General features: G+C 44.4%; 3 protein-coding genes and 1 long non-coding RNA gene across 5 annotated transcripts; 1 reads left to right on the top strand and 3 right to left on the bottom strand.

Annotated features, from left to right (window-relative positions):
* Positions 1-128: 128 nt before the first annotated feature.
* Positions 129-3,405, bottom strand: LOC112874570 (peptidyl-prolyl cis-trans isomerase CYP22). The gene is made up of 7 exons (XM_025937956.1): positions 3,065-3,405; positions 2,923-2,946; positions 2,103-2,190; positions 1,714-1,806; positions 1,027-1,059; positions 708-764; positions 129-448 (listed from the first exon to the last, which is right to left on the bottom strand). The coding sequence occupies exons 1-7, from the start codon at positions 3,265-3,267 to the stop codon at positions 338-340; spliced, it is 609 nt and encodes a 202-aa protein (XP_025793741.1). The 5' UTR covers positions 3,268-3,405; the 3' UTR covers positions 129-337.
* Positions 3,406-3,537: 132 nt separating this feature from the next.
* Positions 3,538-4,438, top strand: LOC112874571 (splicing factor 3B subunit 6-like protein). The gene has a single exon (XM_025937957.1). It carries the CDS (start codon positions 3,658-3,660, stop codon positions 4,048-4,050), a length of 393 nt encoding a protein of 130 aa, XP_025793742.1. The 5' UTR covers positions 3,538-3,657; the 3' UTR covers positions 4,051-4,438.
* Positions 4,439-5,196: 758 nt separating this feature from the next.
* On the bottom strand, positions 5,197-6,816 carry LOC112874572. The gene is made up of 2 exons (XM_025937958.1): positions 6,493-6,816; positions 5,197-5,540 (listed from the first exon to the last, which is right to left on the bottom strand). The coding sequence occupies exons 1-2, from the start codon at positions 6,702-6,704 to the stop codon at positions 5,453-5,455; spliced, it is 300 nt and encodes a 99-aa protein (XP_025793743.1). The 5' UTR covers positions 6,705-6,816; the 3' UTR covers positions 5,197-5,452.
* Positions 6,817-14,979: 8,163 nt separating this feature from the next.
* On the bottom strand, positions 14,980-24,595 carry LOC112876357. Of its 2 annotated transcripts, none has more exons than XR_003225297.1 (6): positions 24,009-24,595; positions 23,849-23,931; positions 23,596-23,775; positions 23,326-23,416; positions 17,449-17,549; positions 14,980-15,016 (listed from the first exon to the last, which is right to left on the bottom strand). It is a non-coding gene; the product is annotated as an uncharacterized LOC112876357 (long non-coding RNA). The 2 variants fall into 2 exon arrangements; XR_003225296.1 differs by lacking the exon at positions 14,980-15,016 and adding an exon at positions 16,728-16,896.
* Positions 24,596-24,935: the final 340 nt, after the last annotated feature.

The raw sequence follows: 24,935 nt of genomic DNA, 5'->3' as shown, positions 1-24,935 counted from the left end.
AAACATGGTTTGCTTCCATGACTGCTTTGCTTCCATGTCCCATCATGGAAGACCCGGCAACTATTTGATTACTAGAGCAGAAACAGTAGGATCAAACATGATCAGCACAACAGAAGACGCAGCTCCCATGTCAAACAGGAACATTAAATTCTTGTTTCGAATATTGTTCTACAGATTGTGTAGAAACGGTACAACTCGATCAGTGTCAATTTCGACATGCTTCAGTACTTTGATCAATGCTCTATATTGTTTCCACTCCTCCAGTGCGTTCATCAACCAAACAGGGTCTACATCAGCAGCATCAAGAGTGCACGATTAGCTGCATTCAGGGATCATGTTACATTTCACCGCACTCGCTTATAATGCAGGCAAGCTTTGGTCGGTTGTTCGGTCCAGTGGCAACATTTTCAATCTTCCTCACAACAAGTAGACCATCCCCGAGCACTCTCTGGTTCACATATAACAATTCAAAGCATTAAAATCACATAGTGATAGACAAAAAGAAAAGGTCAAAAGAAAGCACAATAGCCACCACCTAGCCTTGAGGCTTTACATAAAGAACCTCCAAAACACATTTGCTTTTTTTTGGTTCACATCTTATTCTCTCCAAACTAATAAGGTATATACATCTACTTGCCATAATATTCTAAAAACCAATTGTCTGAGGTTTGGTCACAAAAAGAAATGTTTGAAATGAGTAATCTTACCCCAAAGACCACATGTTTGTTGTCCAGCCAGTCACACTTTGCACATGTTATAAAGAACTGCAAGCACAGTAAAGAAAATAAGGTTTTCATCAGGTATTTCTAACTGGGTGGGGAATAGACAAGAAAACACAACTACAATGGACAGCCTTTTCTTTACTATAAACATGACACTGAAGGCAAAGGCGTTGCCAACCTATCAAAAACATACAATTTAAAAAGAATACTACATTACTCAATAAAATTACTTCAAACTTATTGCAGAATAAATTTGCAGTCAGGCATAAAGGCTTTCATGAAAGTTTTGAGATTGCGAATGTACCTGAGATCCATTAGAGTTAGCTCCACTGTTTGCCTGCAAAAAACAGGGAACAGCTACTAAGTGTTGATATCATACGATATAAGCTTGTTGGAACATCAGACGTGCTTTGAAACAGAAATAAAGTGTAACCAGTTATACTTAAAAGCAATCATTTAGATGAGAAAAAAATCAAAAGCCAACTAATTAGTGATGAGAAAAAAAATACAGTGTCATTCATGGAAGGATGGGACAGACAAACATCACCAATCACCATGACTTGCACAGAGTTGCTGATCTAACCTACCACCACTGCGAATGCTGTAGAACAATAATGTAAAACAAGCAAAACAATAGAAACATTCCATATAATTATTGAAGCTGGCTGATACTATGGACAGATTACAAAATATGTTAACAAATGGCAACAAATCGTGCACTGGTGCTAGATCCCATAAATTAAGCATATTCATGGTAATATGGACAGAGGGCGTAATCATTCTTTATGCTCACATGATGATCCCCACTCAAAAACAAAAAAAAAAGTAAAAAGTTTGAAGGCATATGTGCAACTATGGAAGGTTAGAAATACAAATCTAACTACCATTGAGTCCAAGCAATATATCCAATGCTAACAAAGAGAAGTTAAGTTATAAAAAGTACCCTCTGATAGCATTTCAATTGAAAGAAACAGATGGAAAGAATGAATACCATTGAGAGCAGTCCAGGCCCCGTATGCTTTGCAATAAAATTCTCATCATCAAATTTGGTACCGTAGATTGATATGCATCCAGTACCATCATTCTGGAGGACATAAAACAGTAGGCTTAGTTTGTGCTGAATTTTATCAACTAATTCCAATTTCTGCATGGAGATTACTAAAAATAGTTAATTACTCCAAAACAAAATCTCCAGAAGAGTCCCTAATATATCTCCAGAAGGGTCCAAAGCAAAGTAAAATAATATATCAGATTCTCCCTCAATTATTAACAGATATACTAGTACATACATAAGTACACAAGCTTAGTTCTAGGATGGCACTGGGTTAATATCCATACTTAGTATTGATGATTGAAGCTATTAGTGTGCGGCAGACAAACCTTCAAGAAGTCACCACCCTGAATCATGAAATCTTTGATCACTCTATGGAATTGACAGCCCTTAAAACCCTGTGGCAAACCATTTTTTCTGCAACCAACATCAAAACTAAGGATTAGAAATCATATACCAGACTGCGGTCTGCAAAATAATTTTATAATTGCTGAAGCAATATGTGCTTGCATCCTCATCAAGTCACTAATCAAATAGCAACCACCAACAGCTATAAAAGCACAAAGAACCCAATTTTCCTAGACCAATTCACACTCCTGTGTCACAGTCACACTACCCATCTTCAAACTACAGCTTTCAAAAATGCAATACATTGCACCCATGAGAAAATTATTCTTCCCAGTCCCAGAGCAGTGCTAAGTCGTCATGCCACACTTATGCACTTCCTAAAGACCCAAATCTATACACTTGTGCTGCCCAAACATCAGTTTAATTAAACATGTAAAGCAAGGAAAAACTTATTACTAAAAAAATGTTAAATCAGCTAGTATGCCTGAAAAAAATCAAGTGGCCCAGGTTCCAGAAAACATCCCCCATATAAGCTCAACTTCGCACAAGTCATACAATCAACAGAAAATATAGAAAAAAAATGCTCTTCCTTGGTTCCTTCTACTCTTCCATTTCCACAGACGATAGTCTCCCAATCAAATGACCCTGCTTACCACCACAAATACCAGTAAAATAGAAATTCCAAAACAAACTTATATATGCAGCCTAAATGGTTTAACATGAGGATAGAGCCAGATTAGCATAATTAGCCTCAGACAAGCTCACATCCAGGAAGATAACCAATCGTCCGAAGTCTCATACCTGTGCTCGCCAGTGCAGAACTGTCTGAAATCAATAAAGCAACACGATTAGAGATCTATCAATGTGCCAAACACATCAGCGGGAGAAGAACGAAACGAATGGAACCTAGGGTTTACGGCTAATAGAGGGTTTAAGCCATTACCGGAAGTTCTCGGCGGTTTTGGGGGCGATGTCGGCGAAGAGCTCCATCTTGATGCGGCCGGCAGGGATGGACCCGATGGTGACGTCGAAGAACACCACCGGGTTCTTCGGGTTCGGCGGCCGCTGGTGCCACTCCACCGACGTCGCAGTTGCCGACGGCGGCGTGGGCCCCGCCGAGATGGCCGCTCCGCCGGTGGACGCCATTGCGGTGCTCGGTGGGCCGGCGCCGGAAGCTTCTCGCAGGTTCGAGGCCCAGCCGGCAACCGGCGGAGGAAGCTTCGAGGGAGGTTGCCGGGGATTCGCAGCCGAGCTGATGAAACGGAGGTGGCGGCTCGGCTCGCGTTTATCCGCCAAGATTCGCGATGGAAACTACAGAATAGATGCCGACATGCGGGTCCCACATGCAAACAGAGGGCCACATGTCGGCGAGTAACTCCCCCAAGTCGGCAACTAATCGACCCCGTGCGCCGGCTCCACCTCCAATAAGGCAACGAAGACTCGAGAGAGGTAGGCGGCTACGCGCAGCAAGCAAACCACCCCCAAATCCGAGAAACACCAATCCGCCAAACCCTAGGCGAGCTCGGCGCGGCGGCGATGGCGGCGGTGGGCCTGCGGAAGGGGAACGCGCGTCTCCCGCCGGAGGTGAACCGGGTGCTCTACGTGCGGAACCTGCCCTTCAACATCTCGAGCGAGGAGATGTACGATATCTTCGGCAAGTACGGCGCCATCCGGCAGATCCGGCTGGGCAATGCCAAGGACACGCGCGGCACCGCCTACGTCGTCTACGAGGACATCTACGACGCCAAGAACGCCGTCGACCACCTCTCCGGCTTCAACGTCGCCAACCGCTACCTCATCGTGCTCTACTACCAGCCCGCCAAGATGTCCAATAAGTCCGACGTCAAGAAGAAGGAGGAGGAGATCACCAGGCTCCAGGAGAAGTACGGACTCGGGTCCAAGACTCCCGGCCCCGGCTCCAGCGACTGAGCGACCATGGGTCTTGCCTCTGCGGTCGCTTGTCTGGAGAAGGGCAATCAGAGGGAACCAATTGGTAGCGCTGTGCTATGTCTCATCCAGTGTTACTAATTACTGTGTTGTTATCTGTGACCATCACAACTCAATAGATATGTGCTTATCATGAACCTTTAGGTGCTTCAGTGCCTGTTTCTACTTGTGTGCCTTTCTAATTGCACGCGTGAATGTTCAATTCTACCAAAAACAAGAGGAATGGATCAGTGCACTGATGACTAAGCTTGAATTGTTAATCTGTAGCGAGACTCTGGGAGTAGCATGGCTGTGCTGTTAAATTTGCGGGTTTCCGTGATATGTGTGTGTGACCATTGAAGGATTAAATAGAATGAAGTTGGCATGCCCATTATCAGTGTTCAATTCATCGTCTGCTCTTTGCCAAATTTTGTGAGTTTTCAGCTGACTACTGCAGTCCTGCTCTGGCGCTAATTTGTGATTTTCAAAATGTGGTTGCAAGTTCAGGCTTGGACAGACAGTTCAATCAGACGTTTTTGACTGATATTTTTCATTAAGCAAAACTCAGTTCTGAATATATGTTTCAGGATAGGAGACTGAACATTGCTTAGGTGCTGGAGCAAGGTTACAGTTTTTCTTTGGGCATGTAGTCAGGTTTTGTGAATGTCACCATTTTAGTGTTGCAATTGCAATGATGATTGTTTCGCCGACCATGGTATGAGGCTTCAGTTGATAGTGTTGGGTATAACATTATCATCAATGTTTTCTCCGATAAGATTTGGTCCTGTCGACTTAGCCTCTCTTTCATGGTTGTGGAGCATTGTGTTGTTTCTGATCAATTTCTGAACATGGGTTGCATGGAATGTGTTGTCACATTCTTTAACATTGCCTGTTGGTGTAAATGATGTTTACCCGTACAACTTTCAATTTTGTGGTGCTGTGGCAACCAATATGACTCTTGTCCACGCGCATTCTTTAGATGGCAAACACAACAAGAACACAAACAAGACAAATAGCGAAGTTAAGAATATCAGCTTTCTTTCAATGTCAAATACAAAGTACACTTTTTTTTGACACGGAAGTACACGACATTGATCAGAACGCTGCGGAATTTCGGTGCCATCAGATAGATACTGTAGACGAACCATCCAGCAAGATAAATAGCAGAGTCATGTATATCAGCTTTCTTCAAATGTGTAATAGATTTTGTTCGAACAAGCAAACATATTGAGGAGCGTAACAATATGTGCTGATATTATTCCACCACAGGACCAACTCAACTGACTAGTAGTGATTGCAAAATACATCATAATGACACAGCTTCAAGTTTTCGCTACAAACTTTCACTTAATATCAAAGTGCCAAATCTGCTTCTGAATTGTCAGCGTATAGTAGAGCAGATGCATTATTTTTCGCCATTCTTGAGCAGGGCAGCTAAACCCAGAGGCCAATTAAATTTTGTAAACATCTCTTGCCTAGCCACCTTGGAAGCCCTGCAAAGCATAGATCAGACCAGCTAAAGTCAAATCTGGCAACATTGTATTTGCATAAAACAAGTTGTTGAGCAAGGATACAAGATAGTGGAACATTATTTTCCACAAACATAAACGTGTACAAAGCCAAGCCATCAAGGGAAATACACCAAGCTGTCCTGTTATCTTGACAAATGCATTAAAGTATTGCAACTCCTTTCTAAGTACTTCATTTGAATAGTAGAAATTATCATATAACAAAGTAAGGCAGCTAAGGAGCGGTATATAATCATGATCCTGAAAGCTCCAAAGAACAGGCATAAAAATGGAAGCAAATTCCCAAGGCAACATATAGACAATATGGTGTACAAGTCGAATAATTCAGTTTACATCTCAGGATCATGCAAAATAAAATTAAAAAAAACACAGAAGAACTGGTACTCTATCCAATGTCATGACGATGGTAACTTTACCAGTAAGTTGTTCGATGACTGATCTCAAAACACAACTTTTTGCTAGAATATGCACTGCAATAGCTGATAAAAAATCAAAAGGATTCGATAAGCCAAGGAAGACTGAAATTACAATCACAGGTCATCCAAATACAAACTATGTCAGGTAACTTTACTGTCTTCTAAGAGAGGCTTGAAACTAGTCATTTGGGTGAAGTGTAACACACCAAACTGCGATTTTGGGAGAGCACTTGGCATCCTGGATAGTCAATTTCAGGGCCCAGATGGCAGGTTACTGAGCATAAAGGTCTCAATCTTAGTTAGCCTAGATATTTAACAGAACCATGGCCAAGTACTCCTCACTAGGACTAAATACCCGAGCAAATCCGACCTTCAACTCTAAACGGAAACCTAATTCGGCCAGTTATCAGTAACACGTGCGAGACACAGGAACTGCTCGACAACAAGACGGGTACTAACAAAAAAAAGAAAAATTGCGGGAGGGAAGGGGGTCGTCTTACTCGGTGAACGCTGCGGCGGAGGCGGTGCTGCTGGCAGGCGGCGGCGATGGCGGCGGCAGGTGGGTGCATGATGCGGCGGCTTCGGCGAGGGTGGAGAAGCCCTGGCGCTGCTTGTGCTTGGGGTTGGCGGTGCAGTGGATAAAGACGATGCCCCGGCGCTTCACCACCTTGCAGAACCCGCACATCCGCTTCACCGACGCGCGGACCTTCATCTTCCTCCCTCCCCACTCGCTCGCCTTCAGCTTCCTCTTCCTTGGAGCCTTCTTCTCGTCTCTCCCCACGTCGTGCTACCTCCAGATTCGGCGAGCGTCGAGCCGGCTTCTTGGTTAGGGTTTGGTGGGGTTGGAACTGATGGGCCGAGAGGGTCGTGGCCCATGGATCGCAGAGAGCCCGGCCCACCTTTTTTTTCTTTTCGAGGAAAACTACGGCAATTACAGACACAGGGAGCCGGCCAGTTTGGCAGAGCTCAGGCTATCTCCAGCGATGTCCTCTAAATTCCATCCCTTATTTCCATCCTCCATATCAACTTCATTCCCTATACCAAATCTAACTCCAACGATATCCTCTATTTGCATCCTCTATACCCCACAATCTTAATTTTTTTTCTATTTTTCCAACCGCCCGCCGCCCCCCCCTCCTCTGCCTCCGCCCGCCCCCCCTCCTCCTCCTCCGCGCCGCCCGCCCCTCTGCCTCCGCCCGCCCCTCCTCCTCCTCCGCCTCCTCCGCGCCGCCCCCCCCCTCCTCTGCCTCCGGCCGCCCCCCACCCCCCTCCTCCTCCTCTGGCCGCCCCCCCCTCCTCCTCCTCCGCGCCGCCCGCCCCTCTGCCTCCGCCCGCCCCTCCTCCTCCTCCGCCTCCTCCGCGCCGCCCGCCCCACCCTCCTCCTCCTCCGCCCGCCCGCCCACCCACCCTCCTCCTCCTCCTCCGCGCCGCCCGCCCCCCCCTCCTCCTCCTCCTTCGCGCCGCCCGCCCCCTCCTCCTCCTCCTCCGCCCGCGCCCCTGCCTCCTCCGCCTCCCGCGCCCTTCCTCCCTCCGCCGGCCGCCCTTCCTCCCTCCGCCCGCGCCCCTGCCTCCTCCGCCTCCCGCGCCCTTCCTCCCTCCGCCGGCCGCCCTTCCTCCCTCCGCCCGCGCCCCTGCCTCCTCCGCCTCCCGCGCCCTTCCTCCCTCCGCCGGCCGCCCTTCCTCCCTCCGCCCGCGCCCTTCCTCCCTCCGCCCGCGCCCCTGCCTCCTCCGCCTCCCGCGCCCTTCCTCCCTCCGCCCGCCGCCCCTCCGCGCCCCTTCCTCCCTCCGCGCCGGCCCCTCCTCCGCGCTCGCGCCCCTCCTCCCTCCTCCCTCCTCCGCCCTCCGCCGCCCCTCCGCCCGTCCGCCCCGCCGCGCCCGCCGCCCTCCTCCTGCCTCCCGCGCCCCTCCCTCCGCCCGCGCCCCTGCCTCCCCTGCCTCCCGCGCCCGCCGCCCCTCCGCCCCGCCGGCCCTCCGCGCCCCTCCCTCCGCCCGCGGCCCTCCTCCTGCCTCCCGCCTCCCGCGCCGCGCCGCCCTCGTCCGCCTCCCGCACCGGCAGTTTCCTCCCGCGCGCGCGCGGAAGCCGCGACAGGGATGGAGGACGCCGGTCCCCCCTCCCTCTGTGCGGGACGGAGAGGGCCTCCTCCATTTTCCCGCACGGTATAGCGGACACCGGTGGAGGTTTACAGGCGCTACAGTATCCGCTATTATAGAGTAGCGATCCTTTTACGGAACACCGCTGGAGACAGCCTCACGGAGTTGATTCTCTGCTGAATCCAGCAAGAGCTCTGCCAAACAGTTTTTCAGAGAGAAGTGATTCTCTGCTGATTCTGTGGAGTGATTCTCTGAAATGAACTAAGAGTCTGGGAGCTGAAATAAGTAGCTTCTCCTGATTCTGTGAAGTGATTCTCCATCCTGATTTTAAGAGTTTATGCTAGAGAATCAAAGAGAATCAACTTCAGCCACAGAATCACTTTTTTTTAGAGAATCAACTCCCACAGAGAATCAGGATCAGTTGGAGCTCTACCAAACTGGCCCTAAACTATCAAGCCTTCCTTTCGATCTCCTCTCCCTCCTACCTTCGACGAGACACGAGCCCACGATCCCTCCCCGATCTCCCCCCTCCCCGTGCGGCCGAACGCCGGCACAACATGGACGTCGACGAGCAGACCTCTCATCGGAGCCAATCGACCGAGGATATTCAGCTTGAAGCGAAGAGGCCGCGCTTGCGGCAGATTCAGACCATGAGTCCGAATCCCTAGCAGCATGGCATATACAGACATGTAGAGCATACAGCATTGTACAATGCTAATCTCGAAACGGCTTCCACACACAAATGCAAACTAAGAGACATGTATCAGTTCCATGCCTAAATTAACAGTGATTACAGTATCCTAGATAGATATACTTATATGTATGCATGACAGGGGGCTTATGATGATCGCCGGTGTAAAATGTTGCCATTGGCAGCATGGTTTTGCTCTGCAAATGCATCATCGTATCCGGGGTAGTCCTCTACACACAGGTCATGATCAAAGTCTCCAAGAGTCTGGTCAGTAGGCACCATCTGCGTGCCTTCGTCTCCTCCTGCTGCCTCGCCGACATTCTTACCATCCTCGCCCGATTGATCTTCTTTCTTCCCAGCAGCGATGACTCGTTTTTTCTTCCCAGCAGCGATGACTCGTTCTTTGTAGAACAGTTTGCAAGCCACCCAGTCATTGAGCTGCGGAGAAAAGGAAGCCGGAGCCAATGGAAGTTACCATCCATATACACAGGACTTGGGACCTAACCTTAGCTGATTGGTGAAAAATTCAGTTTCCACCCTTTGAACTATCACAAAATCTGATTTTCAATCTTTAACTATAGAATTGATAACGGAGACTATCCAACTGTTGAAATCGGAAGTGGTTTCAAAGATAATTTTTCATTTTATAATAAATAAAAAAAATTTATAAGTAATTCATTTTAAATCAGAAAAATATGAAATGGGTGCCAGCATTCTAAAAATATAACTTATCTATTGGCACTATACTTGTCACCTATTCGAATCCAATTTTTTATGTTCCTAGTATTTATTTACTTGTAGTTATGCCTATTTTTTAAATAAATAAGAGTCAAATAGAGCAACAATAGATAGGTTATATTTTTTAAAAAATTATGGTACTAATTTCATATTTTTCTGATTTAAAATAAATTAGTTTTGTTTTTTAGATACAACCAGAATTTTTATTTTTTAAAAGAAATACAAAACCACATTTAAAACCACCCAAAGGGCTAAATTTGTTTGGTTTTGACAGTTGGATGGTTCTGATTATTTGATTTTGTAGTTGAATATTGAAAATCGAACTTTTACGTAGTTGAGGGCTAAAAACTGGAGTTTAAATTGAAGTGTGCCGTTACCCGCATGACTGAGCCATCAGGCGCGTGCTGGTTCTCCGGGATGGCGTACTCCTTCATCTTCCATGGCGTCTGCGTCCCGCGGGGCTGTTGGCCGACATGGAAGGTGAGCGACGTCACGTTCCCTATGGCCGCGCCCTCGTCTTTGTCACTGGTGACCACATAGGCCAGCTTCGTGTTGGATTTCCAGTAGCCCAGCTGCCGGTCGCTCTCGTCAACGACGCTCCTCTTCGGCCGGGCGCCGTTCTTGTACTTCCGGTCCCTCGGCGAGAACGCGTACCAGCATCCGTCGTCGTCCACGAACCCGCACGCAGCTGCAAGACGGAAAGCAAACAGAGAGGTTGGGAATCTATCTCCTTCCAATTGTATCGAGAGGTTGTCTGACCTTTGCATGCCTCAGGGCTTGCTTGGTAGACGTCGAAATCCTTGAAGAAGCCGACGGGGATCTCTCGACCGGCGTGCTTCAGCCTGAGGAAGAAGATGAGGTCCTCGTCCGTCGGCCGGAACCGCACGCCTGCGGCGGAGGTTTCCGCGTATGCGTATGGTAGTAGCATCACCTCCTGCTGCTGCCCGACGACCACTGCAGCCGCTTGATCCCCTGCGCTTAGACTGTTGCTGCAGGTCGATTGCGGCCGCCAATGTTCCTGGCAGAGCAACGGCGTTGGGTTCCTGCACGGGGCAGTCTGGGTGGCGTCGGAGGTGGATGCAGCGGCAACACTGGCTGCCTGCTCTGGTTTCTGGACCTGAACTTGGCCAGCCATCGTAGCCAACAAGTCGTTGGTGACAGAGGTTGTCAGCTGCAATGCGGCTCGGTTGCTTCGAGCCGTGGCACGCTTAGGCGCCTTGAACACGGGCTTGGAGGCGGCGGCGGCGGTGGCGGCGGTTTTGCGAGGCCGGCCACGACGCCGAGGGGTGGGTGTGGTGGCTTCCTGAGCCTTCTGCGTGTCTGGAACCTCATGAGCGGTTGCAGCTTCTTCTCCTGCTGAAGCGGCTGCCCCCTGGGCTTGCGGGTAGTAGTAGGCCGGCTCCACGCTCGTGGTCTGCATCGGCACCAGCACCGGCGGCGGCATGGCACCTTGAGCAAACGGTGCGGGCGCAAAGCTCGGCGGGAACCCCAGCATGGTCGGCAGGTGGTGGTGGTAGGATGGCTCCGCCATTGCCTGCGGCACAATGCGCGCCGGTGGTGGCTGCGCGGAGAAGGGGTCCATCATGTATCCGGCGAGCAGCGGCGAGGACGAGGGGTTGAACCCGCCGGAGGTGGTGGGTGTTGACGCATACGGCGGATGAGGGCTCCAGGCTGCCGTGCCCGCAGCAGCAGGGTACGCTGCCGTCCCCCGAATAAGGTAGTAGAAGAGCGGTTCAGGATTGCTCGCCGGCGGTTGAGAAGCGCGTCCGGCGGCATCGGCCGCGGGGGGATGGCTGCTGGCGAGCTCGTCGACGGGGCTGATGATCACCATAGCGTGCAATGATCGGAGTAAGGCAGCGCTCGTGTTCTGCGTATTAGATGGAAATAAAGTTTGTTACGGACTCTTCCTTATTTATTTAGAGAGAGATACGCCTCTCTGTCATGATTCACGGCGTGTTGTTTGTGGATTACAATTCTAACTGTGTACATCCCTAACTCTTCTGTAATCTCGTACATGAGCAATATATATACACCGACCGTGATCTCTAGAGGGCATTGAGCCAAGCTAATTAACATAGTATCAGAGCCAAAGGCTTAATTCAGGGGGATTGCTCGGGGAGGGGAGAGTCCGAGCTCGCCCGCGGAAAGAGATCAACGCTGCTACGACGCGTGTGCATTTGCGTCGCATTGTACCGCCATAAATCTTTCTTGACATGAAAAGTACGGTACATAAACTCTTTCTGAATTATGGGCCATGAAATGAAATTAATGCCGTTGGATTTTTTTCCCGCGAGGATCAATAAAACTAATTTAATGTTGTAAATGCTTATATTTTTTAATGCATTAATCAAAGTTAGATAAATATAATTTAGGATTAAACTTATAACATTTTACAATTTAAAATATATGGTGCAGGAGATAATCTTGTGTGTTCTTACCCGTTGAATTTGAACCTCGCAAGTGGATATCGACGGTGTCCTTCAGGACAGAGTTTGTGATATATCAGAAGCTTAAATGTTGTAAGGCAATTGAGAGAGATTTCTCGAATAAAGATTAATTGAAGCACAGCTTCTTGATAAGATTACCAGAAAGATTAAAATAATTTATAAATGGTTTGAAGATGGACCCGAACATAAGAGAAGCAAAACAGTTATTGACTTACCAAGCTCACATTCCTCTCGCAAGATCGATGAAGCACCTTTTTTAATATTTTATGTGTGAGAGAAAATCTTCATAGGATGATTAGGTTGCCAAATGGTGATATTTATCTAAGGGCAAGTATATTAGAGCTGTCTAATAAGCAGTCTCATGCAATGACATGGCACTTGAGACGACTGAACATACAACCTCTACAATAGGTTATTGTTTTTATTGTCTCATAATAGTACAATATCTGTTAAGTTTTGGAATAAAAAAGGAAATATTGTGAGAAGCATGGCAACAATAACTCGTACAATGGTGACTAAGTGGTCTAATAGTCCTTAATTTTAGCCTATAAGACGGTTGTTCCGTGAAACAACCACCTCATTCTCTTTTCTACTCTTTCTCCTCCACATCATCAAAAATCCTACGTGGATCTGCATGAGACAATCTATTAGACAACTGACATGCAGCAATATACTTACCCTAATGAAAAGAACCTAAAAATTGAAGTACCTAACTTGTCTTTATGGTAATGTTTCTGTAACAGAAAAATATCTAAAAATTGAGTGATAATACTTCTCTAATAGGAAAAAAAATCCCTATAAAATACGGTTTGCAGTATGGGATGACACCTTTAATTTGCTTATGTCTACATGGAGTATTTTTTTCGTTAGACCTACCAATGAAAGGCTCGTAGGTTTTTACAGTATCTCACATTTGTTAATATTACACCTTTAACGTTACACTAATGGAGATGTACGTGCCCTAGGCAAGGGTTTAAAGTTAAATTATTTAAAACTAATTATATTGCATTGAATGGCTACTGAAAAAATAATCTATCACACATTTATAACATATAGCTTAAAGAAAAATTATTTAAAAAATTGGATTACATCGAAGGACTACTAAAGGAATTTAAAGGAACTTGATGCCATCGCGCGACACAGGGTACATATGAATCCATGACCATCATAAAGTTGTTCTAGAGATTGGCTTCAAGGAAGTTTCTACCGGTGACCAGGTCGTAGTCAGTCGCGGTACGTATAAATCCAATACCACTACAAAAATGATACATTATTTTACTGTCGATGAGAAAAATACACAAACAAAATGATAGTTAGAAAGCCAAACCTCGAGTCCTTAATACAGATCTCCCTTGTAGCCACGCATCTCGGGGTTACCGGTCCAATAGAAGCCACAACTACGATCAGGTGCACTTGGGATCCATACGACAATGAAAGAGCATCATGAATGTTTATGGTAACGAAGAAGGCGTTCGAAACCATCCCGACCTAGCGTTTCTCCACTATCTCTATCTCTACTTCTCTGCTAATAACAATATAAGGAGGAATATGTGGTTGTACTATTTTTGTGTGGACCGTGGCTCCCTATGTGGGTATTAATACTCAGGGAGCCGCATGCAACCAGAGGCCATCGTATGGAATATTTCCAAATGGATGCGATTATTATTATAGAAGTTAACCTCAATACATGGCCGAATTAGCAGGATTGATTGGCCGGTCAATTCCTTTCCTAAATCATGTTCCATGGAAGGCTATAACCTGCCCAAAGCTGGCCAATTACTTACCTTGAAAATTTCACTGCACAGCATTGCCTTCCTTTTGCCCTGGCCGGACAATGTATTTTCTAGTTGGATGAAAGATTGGAGTACCTCCTTTTGCATTGTATTTGTTATTTTGCAAAGCCCAGCCAACGTATACTATAGAAAATAATAAAAAAAAACACCTTTCCTTCTACTATCATCGCAAGGAATAATTGGGAGGTTAACATTAACAAAAATTCATTTCCGGCACATACATCAATTTGTAGTATATATATATTACTATAAATAGATGCATATCTACACTGTAAGTACATAGGTACATGGCAGTTCAGTACTTTCCTAATCGATTGGGACCAAATATGATCTATATGTTGCCATATGGGCAACATATCAGGTGCAAACCAGGCTGTATATACGGTAATTGCTACATCTAAAAATGCATCTATAAAGGAATGTATAGTCAAGTCGGCCAACAAAGGAAAACACATTACTTCCAAAAAATTTCTTACCAAAAAGCACGTCCGCTTGCATGGACTGGAAGTTAATTGATCCCACACAAGCCAAACTATCCATATTGGGCGCCCAAATTAGAGTTTCTCTTTCGATAAAAGAAGTTAATTAGTTCAAAGAGTGTTTCTACTTAAACTAATAAGTTTTCTTATAGAATCCTGCTGGTTCTAGAGAGGTAATATGTCAGACTCTTGAATTAGCAGAGTTACGTTCCCACAAAAAGTTCATGTAAATCGTTGTTCAATATAGTGTGTCCAAAGTATTTTCTTCATGTAATTTCGCCATGTGTTATTGTCCACACGCATTTGTTTAAGCATAAAGAAAGGAAAGCATCCCATAACATCATATCTCTTTATTCCATGGTAAACTTGGTTCTCAAACCTAATACTACGAACCTAATCGAGGTCCACTTGATGCACAACTGCGCACACTTTCTTCTTCGTTCACATGCAATTCCCTTGATCTTCAATCCACCTTTTTCATCTCCTCATCACGTAGGGCGATGGATACTTTTATTTGATCATGTGCTGTAACATCATGACGCATCCCAGTTCTAACCACTGCATAGAATTACAAAAAAGTGGATAGTAGATTAACGGTGCACAAATAACACTGGATCAATTATTGTCAAGAAATTATATAGCACCTTCAAAGTTCTGATATGTGCCTTGCTCAATAATAGTGATGTTTGTAATTGTAAAATATAAATAACACGAACTGAATGCCAATGTGACGATTTAGCGCACCTCTATCATGATTGCGGAGTTCAGCATCAATAAGTTCGGCACTGATCGTTTGGTCAAAGTCTATTACGATGCGTAGGAATACAATATGACTTCAAAAGAAATACTATTTACACACCTAATATCCAAATTAATAATAATTCGCAAAAAAAATAAAAAAATCAAACTTGGAGTCCATAAGACATATCTCCCTTGTGAAGAATGGATCAAATGAACACTTGGGGATCGCAGGACCGACAGAAGCAATAATCGCAATCAAGTCAAATCGTGAGCCATGCATCTCAAGGGCATCAACCATGTTTATGAAAAAGGCACTGGTAACCATCTTCTTCTTCTTGTCATCTTCTTGTTCTTGTAACTCCAATTACAACTACCAAGAATTTTTGGAGTTGGAAGGGCTGCGCTTGCACTATGTGTGACACGTGAATGCAATTGTCTCTGTGTGTGTGTATATATATATATATAAGTATAAGTTACTGAATCAAATGATTATTCTTTCTTTTCACCTAATTGGGATTAGATTTTACGTTGTTAAAAAATAAATAAAAGGCAAGCATAAGGATAGAAATACATAGACGGACAATATGGTTCATTAATTGATGCAACAAATATTGGAAGGTTAACCCCCTACATGGCCGGCCAATCCCCTTCCCATAAATTTCAGCCATGTCGTAAAATAATTAAAAAAATAGAAAGTTAAAAAAATAGCCTTCGGGGGTAAAAGATCGAGCTCGACCCGCAGGGAGCTCATTCATGTCTTCGACCCATGGCGAGCCGAACTGGCTCGAACCCGCACCCAATAGGCGTAGCAACAATGTAACATAGGCGCGCACAAAAATTCTTTTGAAATTTCGACAACGCCTGACTATTTAAGCTGTGCTAGCCGCCCTTGAGGAGCCGAGGTGGGACTAAATCCATCTTCTGTTTCTGCGGCCGCTGCTAAAAGCATAAATGGGCTGCTCTTTACTGTGGCTCATCAGCGCCATGGCGCCGTTGCGATTTTCGAATACGGCCCGAAGGGACAATTGCAAGGAGGCCAGGGCAAACGTGGTAGCGCGTGAGCAGAAAAGAAAGAACACGTACAAAATTTAGAAAGTTAACCAACGCATGTTAACCAACGCCACAAAAGGAAAGATAATTAGCTCACCACCAAAAGGAAAGAAAGGAGAGATTAAGGGTGTCAACCAATGCATGGTAACAAGTCTTACCAAATTTATGTTCAAACAATGGAAAGTAATAAGTGGGTACAAGGGTGGGTAAAAAAAATGCTAGGTGTAAAAAGTATTAGTATTTTAGCAGAAACATTTTTCTTCAAAAATGTAGGTCTACACTCCTTACATCAAACCTTTTGGCATTGCAAGTGGGACCTCCACGAGTAATACGGTGGGCCTAATCTTGGTGACAAATGCTTTCAATTGTTTCAACTTTTATAGTATAGATTATTAATCGATTGAATTATATGATAATTAACCCTGCCGATCATGATTCATATGGTAACTCCCAATCAATTAGCCCATAAGAAATATGCCTAATCTAATTAGGATACGATTATTCATTAAACTATTCTTGCATTCTCATCTACATCAATAAACTCCCAAAGTGATCATGTGGTTCCTTTAAGTTTATTAAGTTGTTCATTCCAAGTGTGAATTCAGGTTCATGATTGGACCTCAAGTTAACTAACCCAAGATGATCACTTTCAGACTTCATGAATCCAGATGACAATACAGGAATAGTTCAGGGACCAACGGTGCATTTCACTGAATTATCTCATTGTTATTTCTTTCGTAAAATATAGGCAGAACCAACCAAATAGAATCTCTTTTTAAAACTCTCAACCAATTACCAATTACATAGAAATTCAGTTACAAGGTCGGTATCTCATTTTACACCCAAAGACCATACCATTTGATTTTTGAATTCCCTAGCAAAATGAATAGAAATAGATAAAATCAGGTTGAGGTGCACATTGCTATGACACACCATCCCAAAAAAGGAAAAGTTTATGTGATGTGTGATCGATCCGGTGCAAATGGATACCATCCTTATCAAAGACCCTTGCAAGTCGGTTCACAAATGCGATCTTGCCAGCACCTCTAGGGTCCACTAACAGCAGATTAGTGATCTCAAGCAAGATATAATCCCCAGCTTTTGTGCCGCCAGCTCACTCAATGAAATTCCCATGTTTATAGTGCTCATAGACTGAGTTTCTAACAACAACACAAACCCAGTTTGGTTGATAGAGTGAACTTTCTTAGGGACTTATAGTGCATCACAACAGTGTTCCAGTAATTAAATTTGGTGATTTAGTTGACAAACCCAGAAATCTCAACAAGTCGTGGTTGGTTGACAAACAGATACAATTCATCCTCGACAGGTTATTTAACTATGTATAGCAGCAAGTTCACATAATCCATCCATCATGATGAAACTAATCCATCTGTCCAAATAGGGAGAAAAGGGGGAAATGTAGTACCTCTGCCTTGGGCGCGTCGGTGACACTAACACATTCATTCTGTTGATGATGTCCAACGTATCCATAGCTTACCATCCGATGATACATCTGAAAGCAATGATCTGAAAAGAAATTGATAACACAACTGATCAAAGAAAGTTTCCCTAAAAAAAAACTGATCAAAGAAAGTAGATACAAAAAAAATGCAATGATAGCCACTTAAACCAGAAGCTTTTTACAACTTGAAACACAATCACTAAAAAGCACTCTTTAATTCAGATAGTGAATGATACCCGACCCAATCTTAAATACCTTAAAACAAGTGCATGCCTTCTTAAGATTGCTTTAGAAGATGTCAGGTCCAACTTTGAAGCAACCTGCAGGAATATCTCAAGTTCTAACTCATCACTTGCATCAGACTGCTGCAGCAACATAAAATGGCTCTGCCAGCCTCTTCTTCCATTAGCTTTCAAGTGGATCCATCCATTCGACCTCAATTTCTACTGGCTCTCTTTGAAAACCTGACTGACCAGAGGGAAGGGTGATGTGTCCGCACAATAGTGTAATCTAGCTTAAGCACTCCATATAAGGCTAAGTAAAAACACAAATCACGTACAAAAGGACATGTCAGAAAAGAATCACCAAAAATATGATCTTGGCGCTGCAGGTTATATTGATGCCATGATAGACAGGAAATGGATTTGACAAAAATAATAGAAGCATAATCATGTATCTTACTACCTTAGGGATATTTATCTTCTCAAACACCAAGGAGACCAGCTAGTTTTCTCTGAAATTAATACAATCTCTTTTCCACCTCATCCGTTGCCAAAGCATAGTTATGTATCATTTCTACAAGTCAAATTTCAGAAACTCAGATAATAAAGAATCCATTGTCAACTCAAGTTTAGAGTCAATATAAAAATTTAAGTAGGAAGATATATATTTAATTAATTTGTTTGCCTTATTCTTAAACAATTTTGACTTTTAGAGTTCTTCTAACATATATCACTACCTCCACCTTATTGAATAATAACTTAAAGGAACAATTTATAAGACACAAGAATGAAATGACCTGGAAAAGGAATCTAATTCAGCTAGGAAAATTCCAAGGAAAATGGAAATCTACCAGAAAGAATTCTAAGGTAAGTTATCTTGAACAATCTGGAGCTCATATTTGGTATCGTTCAGCGATTCATCTACATTGCTGCTTCCTTTGTCTCACAAAATAATTAAGGGTGCATTTGGTTGAGCTGTGAGCTGTGAAAAAGCTACTGTGAGCTGTCAGCTGTAAAAAAGCTACTGTGAGCTGATAGGTGTGAAAAAGCTGAAAACCGTTTGGTTCAACCTACTATGAAACTGTAGATTTGATATAAAATGTCTGTAATGCCTCTGAGACCCTAAAATATTGTATGTAGGTAAAATAAATATAATGATGTGATTTTTGCATTAAATTATTATATTTATTATGAAATTAAATATATAAGTGCATTGTTCATTTCAAAAGAGTTGTCAGCTACATAACAATCTCACGTTCCATTAGCTATCGAATTAGCTATCCTATCACGAATTATGTTCATAGTAACTTCATTCTCTCCATCTATCTCATGACCATCATCTTGAGTTTGCTCCTCAACATTTGATGCTCTTGGCATATACTCCTCATCTGCGTCACACCTTTCAAACTCCTTATCACGCAACTGACTATCATGAATAAAATTATGTAGTGCAAAACAAGCTATAATGATCTCTTTCTGCCGTTCAGCTGAGAAACTCGGCATAACTTTCAATATGCGCCATTTTTCCTGTGAACTCCAAATGCTCGCTCAATGACATTGTGGAGAGAGGAGTGCAAAAAGTTGAATAACTCATGCTTCCCTTGCGGTGGACGTCCACGACGATGAAATTCTAGTATATGGTACGTAGTCCCCTTAAAAGGTGCAAGGTATCCAATTCGATTTGGATAACCGGAGTCAACAAGATAGTATTTATCTGAAAAGGAAAAACAAGTTAGCATTATAAAAAAAGATGATCAAAGTATAAGGTACTATTTACCTTTAGGAGGTACAGAAAATGAAGGAAAGTTTGCCGATGCATGGTTAAGGATCCGTGTATCATGTGCTGAACTCGCCCATCCAGCAACCACAAATGTGAACCTCATATCGAAGTCACATATGGCAAGTACATTTTGTGATTTTGTGATGTATATCCATGACGACAAGTGTAGTTAATCACCTCATTAGCCGGAATAACAACCGGTACATGTGTTCCATCCATTGCACCAATAGCACCCTTGAAATGAGGCTAGAAATGATGTTCTTTCAACTTCTCATGTTCATTGCTATATATTTGATCCTTCGGTTTGATATTATGTTTTGCTAATTTAAGTAAATACTTCAATACCTTCTTGAATTTCATATGAACGGTCCATGTAGACCGGACAAAACGGTTTTCAGCTTGGGAGAATGACTGAGGCCCTCCAACAATCCATAAGAACATTGCTAATAATTCTATTGATGTAATATTTCTAGAAGATGTTAAACTGTACGAAGACACCAATAAATCATAAAGAGTTACTGTACTCATCGGAAACATCTTGTAAAACTGTCTTAGACACTTGAAGCACTTCATGACCCAATTATAACCACATTCTGGATCTTCTTTTGCTCTATATTCAGCTTTGTTAGCATATCGCTCATTGCAAAGAGCACCCAGATTTCCAAGAAGAGCAGTATGTTGAGATAACTCATTTAGTGAAAGAAGAGACTGCTACCCTTTTCTAGCCAGCTCTTCCATATTCGCATCCATCTATATAAACAAAGTAAATTGTTCAACAAATATAGAAATAACGCTTTCAACATACAAGGTAATTGGTTCGAACATACAAGGAAACTGGTTTGAACATGCAAAACAAAACTGGTTCCAACGTAGAAAACAAAACTGGTTCCAACATACACGACAATTATTCCAACATACAAGAACGTAAGCAAATAAATGGTTGAAACACAAAAGAAATTGATTTATGTGGCCTTTTTCATCTCGTGCTCCCTCTCAATCAAATCAAACCTTCCTTCATTTGTTTCAAGTGCACTAAGTATCTCTCTAAACTCAGGCTTCATGATAAATAAGGTAGCTGTGTGCATCAAAGCAGTTTTTTCTTGAATCCCACAATCCTTCACCATTCTCATAGCTTGTGCAATAGTTGGAACAGGGTTGAGGAACACAACTGTTGTTTTTCATCCACAAGCAAACGATGTATGCAGCAACACAAAGTTGGATAAATAACTCCTCTTACCAAGATTGTAAATTAAAGAGGCTTAAGATGCACTATTTAAAGCAAGACTTGAGTAATTATGGGGCAACTTTACAGTAGAACTGAACAGGAATTACCGCACAAACTGTGTAGAAAGCAGGTGAATCCAATGAGAAACCCAGTTTGATTAATGCCTGCAGTGAAGATGAATGTAGTTAAGAAGGAAAGGTCAACGAAATGTTGCTCATACAAGGAAAAGAGGTGTGTAGAAAAAGTGGTGTGCGTAGCCAACACAATGAACTAAAATTGTTGAAGATACACATATCAACTAATCAATGCAAAAGCATATTTCTAATCCATAAATATTTATATTAAATTCTCTATGGTTTGTATGAATTTGTAGTGATAAAAACATAGCATATAACCGATATTTAACTTCAACAAGAAAGTCACACATTTACCACACACAATTTACATATGCAGAAAAGTATTTCTTAGCAATCAACATAAAAAATTTACCAGCAATTTTTAATAACAGAAACTATTTATTTTAGCCATAGCAAGACAAACCGAAGAAAGAAAGATCTACAATTATGTGCACAGCTTCTGGACACGAGATTTTTATAGTGAACTACACATGCAACAAGTAAGCTACTGCATAAATTTTGTGATTTTTGGAGTAACAAATCTGAAGAAACTAATTAAACATGCTTAATCACAAACTAAATTCTAGGAGGGGCAAAAAGAAAATTACACATGCATGAACATTTTTCCTCTGGAGATCTTGATCTAAAAAAACTAACAAAACTGGAGTTGTTAAGATTTTTCCTTCCTGTCAATTTTAGTTGATGTTTCATACGATTGAGGGAGTTGTTAAGATTTCTAATAGATGTATTGGACTGAAAGTAATTTTGAAGACAAAATATACCTACATGTTTTATTTTTGCTTCTAAAACTAAACTTTTGAAAGCAATTGACACAAAGTTTAGATTTGACCGGATTACGATCAAAATGCTAAGTACGTGTGACTTTGTGAGCATAGAAGAAACATTTTTTTCTAATATACTACTTCAAAAGTACTTTGCGTCTAGACTGACATAATCAGGGATGTACCATTGCAGCCTAGTTATGAAAATGTACTCTCGGATATCATAAGAAATTCAATGTAAAACTCCTGTAAAAATTCCTACGTTCGAAATGAGGGGAATATGAGATCACTTGAGAAACCAGGCGCATCAAAACAAACAGCTGCAGCATCCAGCCATTCGTCGCAGTCCAGCTAGGGGAGAGATCACCTGTGGATCGCTCCTTCTGGAGAGGCTTTTGGGTGGCAACGGTAAACCATCCGGATTTCCGATGCTTCCCTTCTCCCACAGATTTAGTCATGAGCACCACAGCTTGTATGCTCGTGGAACCAATCAGAGGAGAGGGCTGCGGCCACCAATTTCTTTGTGGGCAAAGGAAATTCAGAGTTTCTTTGCGGCCACCAATGCCCGGCCGCTGCAGCAGCTAGGACCCCCAGGCCCCAAGCCCAGAGTTCTAGCGCGCCCGGGAGGAGCCGGGGCTCCCAGCAGAGCGGTGCAGGGCCGCGCAGGGGCGGCGCGCGGCCGGGGAATCCTCGATTACAGGCGAGGCGGTGGTCGGAGCTCATGTAGGAGGGGTTGGGGAGGAAGCTATGGAGGTGAGTGAGCCTCAGGTGCGGGGGATTTGAAATTCATGGAGGAAATCGAGCGGATTTGGCCAGCGATGGTGAGCTGCTCGAGGTCTGTTAATGGTGGCCGGAGGAAGAAGAAATCTGCAGTGAGGGAGAAGGAAGGGGAATGGGGTGCTCACACAGGTTGGCATTTCGCGACGTTCTCGGATCGGAGGGGAGGAAGGAGGTGTACCTGCCAGGAGCACCAGCAGCAGCAGGAGCTCGGCGCTTGACAGCGGCGCGGCGGCTCTCGGGCGCTCACACGAATCGGATCGACAGCGCTGCTCGTCCTCCGCGCCGGGGAGGGCGAGATGGCGGCTGCCTGGATGGCCGCCGGTGAGGGGGAGCGGCGCTCGGCTGGCCGCAAGAGGCGAGATAGGGGCAGATCGAAGCGAAGGGAAGTGGTGGGTTTCCTGCGTCGGTCGGTCGGAACGCGGAGAAGCTGCTCGCGGCCTGCTGCGAAAGGATAACGCGCAAACGTGGCTGCGGTGGGATAATCTCGTCGGGAACATCGCGCGTTTGGTTCGGCTGGCGCGTTCGAAACGCGAACGCTCGCTGCCGACGCCCAACCAAACGGGGCCTAAGATGATCAAAGTAACAACCAGTTGGTGGAATCTCCAATGATTCCGAGCAGCCCAGAGCCAACACACACCATCCCCTTGGAAAATGAGAGAAACATATAATCCAGCTAAATATAATCTAATACTATACTGATTATTTTAATATAATATAATGATTATATTTCTGTAGTGTAAAGCATATGTATCATATATATCCCCAACAATTAATAAGCCTGCATGCACACAACAATTAATAAGCACCCAAGAGGCAGAGACATGTGATAGAGCCTTTTAAAATTGAACCTGCTTCTCAAAATGATCAGTTTTCATATTTCAAGGATAACTCTCATTGGATGTTTTGGCGTATTGGAAAATAGTGAGCAGTATCATACCTCTAATGGGGTTCCCATGAAGTTCTGTTTTTGAATTGGGCAACCTTGGTTCTTGATTGTGCAGCTAACTAAATCAAAACCAGCCTTCTATCTGCGAAATCACCAATAATTGTATAAGAGTGAAATTAATTAATCTCATGTTCCTTGAACTATCATATAAGTGTACCCATGAAAAAGAAATTTCCAATGTGTGAGCAATGATTTTCTTTCCTTCACATGAAATGAAGTTCAAATGGATAGAAAGCTACAAGGCAGGATGAATTACTAAACTGGCATTGGTTGTTGTAAGTGAATGTTCTGAAATTGGCCAGCCCCCGTTTCCCAACCAAATTGTTGGCAATTTTGGAGCCTCAAACAGGCTAGCTGATTATTGCAATATGCCCGTTCCCTCTGCAATGCAATCTGAATGCGTTACTGTTTCCTAGATGCCCAAATGCAGTTACCGAAATCCTGATGAGATGCCCAAATGAGTGATAAGATCGACTCCAAAATGACTGAGACAAAGAACTAATCAGCGAACTACCAGTGCTAACAATGCCTTTGTTCTTTCCCAGATCCAATCACCAAGCAAACTGGCGAGAAAGTCCCGACTAAAACTCTTGAGCACTGACCGCCACGTTCGAGGAGATCAGGAGAGGGTATGCCGGCGTGGAGGAGAAGAGGGGAACGTTGGAGGAGTATACCGGCTTACTGCTGCAGCAGGGACATGGCGAAGGCGGCGATCGTCAGCGCGCCCCATGGGCCATGGCTCCACAGGGAGGATGGGTCCACGGAAATAGATGAGGCCTCGGAGGCGGGACGCCGCCGTGGATGAGGAGGACGAACTGCACTCCCCCACTCCCCCACCGCCTGCAAAAAAATGTTGCTGCCCCAAACGCGTGCCGCAGCAGAGGATTAGGGGCTGGGGGGCAATAGGAATGGAAAGGAATCACCACACCTTTCCCGGAATGAGGCCGCCAAGGTCGCCGCCGTGTGGGAGGGCAAGGAGACGGCGGGGCAGCCCACACGAGGGAGGAAGCAGCGCGAGCACCTGGATGCAAAGGAAAGCTGGCGCGGGCATAGCGGCCTCCGTGCTCACCGCTACGTCATGCCTCCTCGCGTCGGCGCTGCATCGCACACACCTGGCCCGCTCGCTTGTTGGTCGGGGACGCCGAGCGCGCGTAGGAAGCTAGTACAGCGCGGCTGGGCGGCGGAGCACGCTCGGGAGTAGAAGAAGGAATGTCGATTGATGTTTTGTTGCTGAAATCTCGGGCGGGGATGGCGGAAGGGATTGGCGGTGATGTCGGGTGCTGTGGGTGCGCGCGGGCGGGTAGAAGGATCGACGCGGTGAGAAAAGATGCTGAAAATTGGCGAAAATATTTTTCTTCTATCAATTTTACAAATCTCTACCTTCTTGCGTTAAACTTTTGGATTGGCGAGTAGGATCTTTCTAAGGAGTACCATAGGTTTAATCTTAGTATGAAAGAGTTTTAGTTATTTCAACTTTTACAGCATAGACAAGCATGCAAACACAGTACACTCCAACTCCCTACGAGTAACATAAATTTTGCCAAATTCTCCCTCTGATCCGCATCACGCTTCCGTTAGCTGCCGTCGAATACACACATGCG

The sequence above is a fragment of the Panicum hallii genome, chromosome 9 (assembly GCF_002211085.1).
Source record: "Panicum hallii strain FIL2 chromosome 9, PHallii_v3.1, whole genome shotgun sequence".
Classification (NCBI taxonomy): domain Eukaryota; kingdom Viridiplantae; phylum Streptophyta; class Magnoliopsida; order Poales; family Poaceae; genus Panicum; species Panicum hallii.
The sequence above is the reverse complement of the archived record's forward strand: the minus strand, read 5'-3'. Positions and strand labels throughout refer to the sequence as shown.